The 11,163-nt window shown below is 44.5% G+C and overlaps 1 protein-coding gene across 6 annotated transcripts in view; it reads left to right on the top strand.

Annotated features, from left to right (window-relative positions):
• The window catches only part of Slc7a1 (solute carrier family 7 member 1), a 74,243-nt gene that overhangs the window by 52,826 nt on the left and 10,254 nt on the right, over window positions 1–11,163 (top strand). For all 6 annotated transcript variants that reach the window (XM_010623858.3, XM_033759916.1, XM_010623857.3 and 3 more), the window contains 4 exons: window positions 2,285–2,459; window positions 6,641–6,762; window positions 7,354–7,576; window positions 8,824–8,963. In XM_010623858.3, coding sequence (XP_010622160.1) covers window positions 2,285–2,459; window positions 6,641–6,762; window positions 7,354–7,576; window positions 8,824–8,963 — 660 coding nt within the window. The remainder of the gene's footprint in view (window positions 1–2,284; window positions 2,460–6,640; window positions 6,763–7,353; window positions 7,577–8,823; window positions 8,964–11,163) is intronic.

The following is an 11,163-nucleotide window of genomic DNA, read 5'->3' as shown; positions in this document are numbered from 1 at the left end:
CTCTCTCTCTCTCTCTCTCTCTCTCTCTCTCTCTCTCTCTTTCTTGTTTGTTTATGCTGGAACTGGAATCTAGGGCCTTTGCATGCAAGGCAAGTGTTCTGCCGCTGAGCCACACTCCCAGGACCTTTTTGTTTCTTTTCTTATCTTTAGCACACGCGCCCCCCCTCCCTGCACCACTTTTTGTTTATTTGTTTTTATAAGAAATGCAGACATCTCTGTTCATCTGTCCAAGCCCTAATGTCTTGTAGAGCACACAGAGTTGGCCGAGTTCTCTGCCATTTAATTAAAAGGAATCTCAGGTGTTGAATATAACCGTGGAGTGAGATTTTGTCAGCACTGAAGGATTAAAAATCCTTTGGCTCAGTGGATGGCCATTTGGAAAGGAAAATAGTCATTTGTCCACCAGGAAAATGTGGAGGGCTAAACTCTGCCTGGAACATCAATGTGTGCTCGCATGTCTAAAGACACCTGGAGTGCTTGTACACTGAACAATCACAAAGCACCCTTTTAGTAAATAAGTCATGGCTACAGAATTTTTAAATTCCAGATATTGTTTGACACAGCTTATGCAATCTTCTTGTTCATGATACTTGTCTGTGTCTCAGCCACTGGGGTGGGAAATTGTCCTTCTTGGTCCTTATACTATATGTACATGAGACTGAAATGCAGATGAATTTTCATCTGAGGTTAGAAAATCTTAGACAAGTTTTAAAAACAACATGCCTTACCTCCCACACTGCATAATTAAAATAATTTTGCACAGGCCAGTCTCTGCAGTATTTCTGGTCTAGCTGGCAGAAATGTGTATCCAGAAAATAATTTGCTCTACTATAATGAGATTCTCATTTTTATAAACATGAGAGGGAGGAACACTAAAGAAAAAATATTTTGGATCCCAGTGACATCTTCACCCCATAATTAATTACTCAATTCTCTTGTAACATCTGTCTTTCAGAATTCAATCTAGCATGTACAGCAGTTTCTATTTTAAAATGTATAAGAGGCATCCATGGCAAGGAAGGAGTCTCAAATCATGACTGTGTTTGAGTAGTGCTTGGCCTCTTTTCATGCCCACCCTAGAGTTTAGCTGTGTGTGTTAACCCGCTTTCTCTTACAGTGTCACATACCTGAGATAATTGTCTTATCTCTCAAGGTGGGGAGCACATGGTTGAGCAAAACCATTCACCTCATGGCCAGAATGTGGAAGAAAGAGAAAGGCACTGGGGCCCCACAGTTCCCTTCCGGGGCCCACGCCCAGATACCCACAGACCTCCCACTAGGCCATACCTTCTGAAGTTCCACCATCTCCCGAGTGTCACCCTGGGAAACACGCCAGAGAACACTTAAAATCCAAACTACAGCAACATGGAAGTCCCTCCGTGGCATTAGCACCCTAATGTGGGAGCTACTCAAAGATAGTGCTGTCATGAGGTTCCTGTACCTTTTCATCACTTGGTTGATTTTTTTGTTGTGTCTTAAATGTGAGTTCCCAAGCCAGAGCTAATCCGGCTTACACTTTTTCGTGTGTGTGTGTGTGTGTGTGTGTGTGTGTGAGCTGGGGCTTGAACCCAGGGCTTTCACACTGAGCTACATTCTCAGCCCTTTATATTTTTTTATTTAAACCAGGGTTTCTCCAAGTTGTTAAGTTGCCCAGACAGAGCTTGCGATCCTCCTGCCTCAGCTTCCTTGAGTGTTGGGATTATGGGCAAGTGCCACCACACCCGGTTTAAACATTTCCTTTATATGCACTGAGTCCAGTGAGGAAACATGTGTTAGTGGTTTCAGAACCAGAACCCTTGTTGCTGCCAACATGACTAACATCCCAGAGTAAATCTGAATAATTTCCTCATCCGAAAAACTCTCATTTTTCTCAATGAGTGTCTCAACCAGGACACTATACAGGTATGTCCTTCTTGGGGAAAATTAAAGTTATGTCCTTTTCAAGAGAAGGGGGTGCCTTGCTGTGCATTTCGAGGCCCCGTCTTTCCTCTGCCAGGGACTTGCTCTCCGTAGAAGGTGACTGTCACGTTCCAGATCTCTGTAGCTCTTGGTGCTCTGTGGGTGGTTTTCTCAATTTCCAAGGAGATCCAGGTAGCTTGGGAAGCATCCCATGGACTTCTGTTATTGAAGTCCCTGCCAGTAGGATCACCGATGTCTTTGGAGGTTCAATGATGTTTTCATTCTTTTTCTGTCATCTTCTTGTTCCTGTCCTCATTGCCATCCTCAAAGTGACCTACCTAGTCTGTGGTTAACAGTCAGGATTTTCTATTTGTGCCTTTCTCAGGACTTTTAACTCTTGGTGTGAAAGAGTCAGCCATGGTCAACAAAATATTCACCTGCATCAATGTTCTGGTCCTGGGCTTCATTGTGGTGTCAGGATTTGTGAAGGGATCCATTAAAAACTGGCAGCTCACGGAACAGGATATCTTGAATGCATCCAGCCATCTGTGTCTCGGCAAGTGAGTCATTTCTTCTGTCCCTTGGCATGTGATAATTCTTCATACTTGATATTTAGCGCCATGTACACATATTTGGGGTTACAATTGCCTAGGATAATATGTGACCTAAAAATACACAATTCAAGTTCATTTTGTTGTTTTGCTTTGCTGCAGTGAGGTCACCGAGACTGTTTTGCAAATTGGGAGTGTGTGTTAAGATTTATTCCCCTGAACTGGATAGCACTTTGCATGACAACGAAGGTTTTCAGGAAAACAGACCATCATTTAAACTTCAAATAGTTGTCACATTACATTAGAAATCTTTTCCTCATATTTGGTTATATGACCAACCTTCTCTCCCTCCCTCCCCTGCCCCCCCTGCTCCTGGGGCTCAAATTTGAGTCCTTGTGCTTGCAAGGCAGGCTCCAGAATCACTGAGCTAAATCCCTGGCCCCCTGATGTTTCTGATTCAGGACACTCAGATTGAGATGGGTGAAGGCCAGCTATCCATCCTGGGCTCTCTTAGACCAATGAGGGATCCTTCCCCAACGTGCTCCTGCTATGTAGGAAACAAAGCCAAGTAATTGTAATTTGTCATAAGTTTTCATGTCCCAGGATGGAAAATGGGGAGTTGGGGTTGTCTGTGATTCTATTTTCTTTAAGGCTAAAGGCTAAAATGCTGTGGTACAGACACCTTCTGAGATGCAATCATGGCCAACTTGGAGACCCAAACGTCTTCCCTCTTGTTGTTCTGTCATTCCCAACAGCAGTGTTTGTTGTCCTCCACTTCCCAGTCAGTGCTAGCCTGTGGACACAAGCATGCCCCAGCTTTCCAGAAGTGAAAAGAGATTATGGGAGGGGAGTGCACCCAGGGCTTATGAGGACAGACCAAGAAGATACACTGTCCTAGTCTCTACATTTCCTTGGCGAGAGCTCAGTGGGCAGCCACATCTTAGCTGCCCTGTGTAGGACAGGAGACCTCAGAAGTCACCTCAGAGCCACCAAGTCAGTGGCTAGTTCAGGGGCAAGTGTCCAGCCTCCTCCAGTGCTCTGATCAGTGAGCAGTCAGTGTGTGTGACTACTTCACTCCTTAGAGCAGCAAAGTGTTGAATTAGGTGCAAGAAATCTCACTAATGCTACAATTATGTGGTTATGAATTCAAATAAAAATAAATCTCCTAAACTCTTGAATTTGAATAGAAATAAGCCTTTCTCAAATTCAGTAACAGAGCAACAGGGACTTTTAATGTATCATTTCTAAGCATTCTAGAGTTGTCTGGATGTCTAATTTATTCTGACCCATTCATTCAAGGTGGAATGAAGCCAACTCAAAATATACTTTGAAGTACTGCTGTAGACTTTGAAAACTTTGAGAGTGGATTTTACTAGTTGCTGTTCCCAGGTTAGGAATGAAATACTGAGGCCTCCTCTTACTTCCTGGTTGCCAGTTGAGCGTAAGCATCATCATTTCTCTCACGAGATTGTGCCTGTCAGTGGTATTTGCTTTTTATCAATCATCCTTGAACTGAGCGCCCTGACTCTACAGTACAACTGAACAGTGCTGGCTGTCCAGATAAGGTGGTTTTGTCACCCCAGCCCTTTAGCCACAAGTGGGCCCTTTATTTCCATCTGAGGACCTGGAACACTGCTGTTGTTGTGGTGGTGGGGGGCGACTCAGGATCGGCCATTGAAGAGGTGAAGTTCTACAGGCCTGGAATATAGCTGTCTCTTCCATTTCATTATAATCTGCACATGGCTTTTGTTTTAGCCAGCTGTAGATTTGTGTTTCCGAGAACAGCCTTATAGTCTTGCATGAAATTGCTCTCCCTCTGAAATAGCAGGGCATTTCCTGACCAAATCATATATCATGTAGGAGCGTCAGCCTGCACAGTCGGGAGGCTGCTTTGTCTGCACTGAGTTTGGAATTTTCTCATATCTTTCTCCTTCCATGGCTTTCAGGGAACGCTTTGAGCTTGAGTTAGTCTGTCTCTGAGTCTGGGGCTGGAGTATTACCGTACAGTTCCAGTGGATTCTCCCTGCCTTGACTTGTGCTGATTCTGGCCTTTTTAACCAGTATCCTGGAAATAGGTAACAGGAGAAGTAAGAGTGACACAAATTTATACTATGTGGAAACCTGTTGAGATTATGTAGGACAGTGCATGTCTTTTAGGAGAGAAACTCCAAAATAATGTTGACTTCATAAGATAAAGGGTTAGTTCTCTTTAGTTAACATGTGGACATGGTCAATAACCTGGGTCAGGAATCTAGTCCTTCCATCTCATGGCCTTTTCCATGGCCCATGTTTGCAAGGCCACCTGGCCTCATGGTCGCTGCTCCTCCTGTTTCTGTTAGCTGAAAGGAAAAGGGAAGAGTACAAGAGCACCTTCCCTGCCCTCATCCCCACACATTACTTAGGCGATGCCTGTACCATGTCTCCTTTGGTCCCATCATTGCACCCACATCTAGAGTTAGAGAGGTGTAGGCTTGACTCTCACTGGTCATGTGTCTGGCTAAAATAACTAAGGCTGCCTTTACTGTGTAGAAGGGGGAAATGAGGCTGTTAGGGATGACCGACAGCTTATATCAGGGTAGCGGATGGCTGTTATTACTTTGGAGTCTTGGTAAAATACATTTACTGTTAATTTGGTGAGGGTAAGCCGCATGTGGGAAACCTGCCCCTGGCCTTACACCCTACTTTGCCAGTTATTTTCTTTGTTAAAGACCAGGTGAGCGGAATCATCAGGGCTGGTCACCCAAACTGCAGGGGAGAGAGTACTGCACCAAGGCCTAGGTTTAGCTCCACTATATCAAGAGCTGACATTTGCCAGGAGGTGGCCAGGGCAGTATCCCCACTCCTTCAGGGACAAGCCAATGGCTTGTGGACCCACCACATGTGTGCCCCAGGTTAAGGTGAAAATATAGATATGAAGAGCCCGTGAGAAATATTTCTAAATGTTTTAGCTTAAGGCCCTATAGAATAGATTCTGTGTTTTACTTTCATACCTGTAACTGAGATCAGGAACACCCAAACTTCAAAGTTGAATTTAATTTTTTGAGTGAATAAAATAATCACACAGTTCATATGTCATAATGTTTTTAAAAGTTTTTCATGGAGAAATCCTTGTTCCCGCTCCTTTCTTCATCTACCTCACCCCCTACTCCCACAGTGAGTAGTCATTTTCATTATGTTTGGTGGGGAGGCTTCTAGTTTTTCTTTATATAAAACAAGTGAATGCAAATGTGTATATTTTAAAGCCCCCTCCCCCCATTTTCCTGCCCCTGGCCTTTTTCTCTTACCAGCACCTCTTGCAGTTGGGCCTTGGTATATCTCCGCCTAGGTCGGAGGAGCAGGTTCAGCAGGTATCACTGTTAAGGGAGCTGGCTCACCCGGCTCACAGCTCCAGAAGTTGCCTGATTTGGAGGTGTCTAACCCACCTTGTGTCAGTCCTGAGGAGCCAGTAAGATGCCTTTTCCTCTGCCTCCTCCCTCGGCCAGTCATCCAAAGCTCCTCTTCTGCGTGTTTTTCTTACTTATTTTCCTGCATCTTCATGACTAAGGTGCGGTCCAGCCCTCACTACCCTTCTGCCAGGCTCCTCTCCCTGTTCAGTGATTCAGTCTGCACATTCCTGACTTCGATTCTCCAGCCTCCCCAGGTGCTCCTGCTGAAAGCTAACTATCAAAGGTGACAATTGGTTTTTCTGTTCATGGTCATCTCAGCAGCTGTTGACCTCATGTACAGGGTGCTGAGAGATGCTGTTGTTAACTGAAATAGTTCAGGTTTTTAGCCATAGTTTCTGTGTTGGAGCCTTGGGTTACTGCTAAGTACAGTATGTTGGGTGGGGATGGTACCCCTGGGTGGCAGCTCTGGGTCTCTGTATCCCTGAAGGTCTTGGGGAGGAGGGTATGGGCCCAGCCCCAGTGGTTGAAGCCCTCCACTCTCCTGCCTTTCCCTACAAGTCATTATGTACCAGATGCTTCTGGACCAGTGACAGTGTGTGCCATCGTGTCTCTGGGGCCTGAAATACAGGGAGGCCTGCTGCCCATGGAGTTGGAATTCTGTGGTCTGAGGACCATGATTCAGGGTCTGAAGCCCCTGGGCCTAGCAGCACTAACAGGGTAGGGTGATTATCTGGTATTGCTTCTCTTCAGGACTTGAGTGCTGCTCCTAATTGTGATCTTTGACTGTGGCTTTTTTTTCCCTAGTGACACAAAAACAGAGAAACACGGTGTTGGTGGATTCATGCCCTTTGGGTTCTCTGGTGTCCTGTCGGGGGCAGCGACCTGCTTCTATGCCTTCGTGGGTTTCGACTGCATTGCCACCACTGGTATGCCCCTCCCACCCCGCTACTCCGGGATCCCCCACTGCCTGGAAGACGTGGAGGCTCCTACTACCCGTAGCCAAAACTTCCCTTCCTGCTCCAGTTGCCACTCTTCCTACATGTACATAACATGAGGAGTTGCAGCTTCCTGCCAACCTCCTACCTCCTTTATCACTTCCCTGAGTGGTGGTACCTGACAGGATACTGTGTCTTGAACATAACTAAGAGCTCTGGTCTCTGGTGTTAGACCAGGATAATGACAGCATGGCTCCAGACTGATTGCCCTTCTGTGTTATCTGGGTGGAATGAGAACACCGACAATAATGTCAACCTGGTTGATTGAGTAGGCTGCACTCCCTTGAGCTTCCTGGATTTTCTCAGCCAAGGGAAACAAGTTTCTCTCTTAGCTGGGTATCATTGTAATGGTGGAGAGCCATCCCGGGACTGGGGCTGCCTGGGGTGTGTTACCAAGGGCCTCCTCTACCTTAGGGAGCTGCAGACCCCAGTTCTTGCAGACTGAACATTCTAGGCTGCCTGTCCTTGATGTTGCGCGGGTGGGTCCAGTGCCTCCTGCCTCCTGACTCTTTCTGCTTCCAGGTGAGGAAGTCAAGAACCCCCAGAAGGCCATCCCTGTGGGCATCGTTGCATCCCTTCTGATCTGCTTCATCGCATACTTCGGGGTGTCTGCCGCCCTCACACTCATGATGCCCTACTTCTGCCTGGACACGAGCAGCCCCCTGCCTGATGCCTTCAAGCATGTAGGCTGGGAAGGTGCCAAATATGCAGTGGCTGTTGGTTCCCTCTGTGCACTTTCCACCAGGTGAGTGGCTTTCCACCGCCATTCCTCACTCCTCACGGGGCTGGCTCTGTGGAAGGTGTCAGGCTGGTGAGGCCAGTGGGAAGTGGACACGTCCTGGTGCTCCCTTTCCACCTTGAAGTCAGACCAGCACACCGACTCTTTTCCCCATGCTTTGTAGCTAGTAATCAGTCCTGAGGGTTACTTGTATTACTAGTACAGTAGTTTCTCCCATTCATAGGGAGATCCACTCTGAGACTTGCAGTGGGAGCTGTTTTTCCTAACATAAACAAACCTGTGATAAAGTTTCATTTACAAACATAGGCCTGATAAGAGATTAACAATATCTAATAATAATGGAGAACAGTTATAACAATATATTATAATAAAAACTAGTCAAAAATTTCAATTGTTTATTTCTGGAAATTTCCACTAATATTTTTGGAGTGTGATTAACCAGAAGTAACTGAAATTATAGAAAGCCAAACCGTGAAGAAAGGGAGACTGTCGTATTTTTTACCACTAAGATCCCAGGGTCACCTTTTGAACATTATCTGCTTAGTAAGCGACAGGCTCTGTGTTTCTAACCTTTGACCTCTGGCCCAGGCCTCCTCTTGACCAACATATTCTGGCCCTTAATTTGCTTGTAAAGGAGGGACTGCTTTGAAAAAGCAAACCTTTTATTGGTATTTGATGCTAACCTGTATAAATAGAAACTACTTGCCAACTATTAATTTCCCACAGAGAAATCCTTATGAATGCAATGATGCTTTTGTTTCCTGTTTGATTCAGCTAGGCATAATTATCACAATAACAAAATTTCCCTTCCATTCATTTATGTCTACATTGCATGCCAACTTAACAAAGATGTTCTCCTTTCTTTACCTTCATCCACACTTAAATGCTGGGGATTCAACCCAGGACCCTGCACATACTAGGCAAGCACTGTGCCACTGAGCCATGCACCCAGTTTACCTTTGTGCACACTTACAGTATGTGTTTTTTCTGGGTCAGTAGACTAAGTGCTGAGTCTTATAGATGGGAGCTTTACACAGTTTGAAGAAGAACCAGTTCTTTCTTTCAGTTTTTTTTTGATACTGGGGATCAAACTTGGGACCTTGTGCTTGAGAGGCAGACAGAGGGAGGAATGAGTTCTTGATGAGAGAAACACTGGCTCCCTTTTGGTGGTAAACTATACATGTTCTCATTTGGTGCCTCTATTCCTGGTGAGCTAGTTTCACTCGTGCATTTTGCCCTTTCTGCCCACCTAGTCTTCTAGGTTCCATGTTTCCCATGCCACGAGTTATCTACGCCATGGCTGAAGATGGACTGCTGTTTAAGTTTTTGGCCAGAATCAATGATAGAACCAAAACACCAGTAATTGCCACACTAGCCTCAGGGGCTATTGCTGGTAAGTACCAGAACTACTGTAGTTTCACTTGCCAATATTTTAACAAAGTTATCAGTTAGGGAGACATCTTAAATCGTGCTTCTCTGTGAGAAATTGTAATATGCCTTTTTAACCCTTGGTTTTTCTACTTAAACCTGTTTGTTGGAAGGTTACTGCCCCTCTGACAAAAGACCGAAAATCCAGTTTTACAGAGGATGTGATGGAATTCTCACTGTCTGAACTCATTACCCTCTTCACAGACAGAGTTTAAAACACACACTGTCCCTTCAAACCGTCCACCTTTCTCCATTTGAACATCTTCCTGAGTAGACTTCAGCAGACTGACATTGTGCATTATACAAGCCAAGTGGGACTTTTATTAGTCCCTGGGAATCCATATCTTAACACCCGGGTTCTCTGGAAAATGAGTGTCCCTCACAGTCAGTGTTTTATAAAATGTGCCACAATTCCACAGGGCATATTGAGGGTGTTATTTGCCCCTGAGTTTTTAAATAATAGCAGACCCAGAGGAGATTTCTTTTCCTAGTCAGGGTTACCCAGGAGGAGAATTGTGACCAATGACGTTTCTAAGGAGAGCTCTGAGCTGTGTGATATTCAAGGATCCCCAGTGAAGGAAGTGGGGAGTTGAGGTGGAGCTCATGCACTCTGCTATGAGCTATTCTATATTTCCTTGCTTGGTGACTGCATGTTAGAGCCCCAAGAGCCAGGTACCAGCCCACTTTACAGGTGGAGAAGTGGAGAAGTAGAGGCCAGAGAGACGCAGAGAGGATGCACTCCCAGGAGGGGATAGCTAGCTCCTGATTCCTGGTTTGTGTTTATGCCAAAAGCAGCCAAATTTCTTCCAGGGTCTGAGCTCAGTGGTGGGTTTTTTGAGTAAATTAGGTCATGGGGTACCAGTCACTGTGTACCACAGTGACCCTCAACCATCTGAAATGAACTAATTATTCATTGTTTTATTAGCACTATACCTTTTGCAAAGTGTACCTAGTTTTGTGGATTACTGTTATATGAAAAAAGAAAGCAATTTGTATATATGTAACAAAATTTTTGAATAATTCCCCACCTTTGTGAGTCATCACAGTGTTCAGTTTGAATGGTGCTATATGTCAGAATATATGCAATATAATTAGGGAATTAAGGAATTGGAAATAGTACATTTTTTTCAGTATTTGTATTTAATTTGATTATCCTAAAGACTAGCCTCAATTTCCTTTCTGTGCCAATAAAAGGAGATTGAACTGTAATCTTTAAAGTGATTGTAAAGGACATGCCATTCACCAAACAAAGGATTTGTTCCTTCTCTCCATTTGGTGGGAGTATAAGTAAATTTCTGGTTCTATAAAATCACCTCACATGGAGAAATGTGTTTCAGATTTCTCTGTGAAGAGAAATGTAGGCATTTGTGGCATGCATGGTTGGATACTTCTGTAATTATCCAGAGGCCTTCATTACTTTTTAATTGTATTATTTATCCTCAGTTTAAGTTTGTTTGATTTGCACTGATCAAGCGTGGTTTTAGAGATATTTGTGGAAAAGTAATGGTTTCATGTTTATGTTTTAACTTGTATTAATTGCATGTGTTTTGAAAATATTTCAAAGTAGGGCTTGCCAAGTTATTTAAATGGGAAGTTTGACATACATACCAGCATAAATAGAAGCACGTATGCTTATAAAAACATTTGCAAATAAACATGTGTACATCATCATCATCATCACCACCACCACCACCACCACCACCATCATCATCATCATCATAATTATTGGCGGATTGAACCTAGGGCTTTGTGCACATGAGAAAAGTGCTATACTACTGAGTTACACCCTCACCTCTAGCATGCATGTTTAATCTTTAAAGCCAGTGTGTGTGTGTGTTAAGGGGCTGATATCATTAGGGGACAGCTCTGCAGATGTCTTGCTTGTAAAGTGATTTTATATATGAAGAACAATTCTGCTTTTCCTGCTCACCTGTTTGAGTTAAGCGCCCCTCTGAGGCCTCATAGAGACCAGATTTGCCCTGCTTGCACACAAATACCTACTGATACATATGTCTGGAGCAGATACTGTCAGTGAGGTCATGGACTGTGGTCTCCCCTGTTTTGTAGTATATACCCTAAGTGACTGGCACACTCTCAGTATTGTATGGAGGGTGCATGTCTGAGTGGATGCTGGGTGGAACATGAATGGATAGGCGATGGCTAGA

Source organism: Fukomys damarensis, unplaced genomic scaffold, assembly GCF_012274545.1.
Source record: "Fukomys damarensis isolate Sample0158 unplaced genomic scaffold, DMR_v1.0_HiC HiC_scaffold_38, whole genome shotgun sequence".
Lineage (NCBI taxonomy): Eukaryota > Metazoa > Chordata > Mammalia > Rodentia > Bathyergidae > Fukomys > Fukomys damarensis.
The sequence above is the reverse complement of the archived record's forward strand: the minus strand, read 5'-3'. Positions and strand labels throughout refer to the sequence as shown.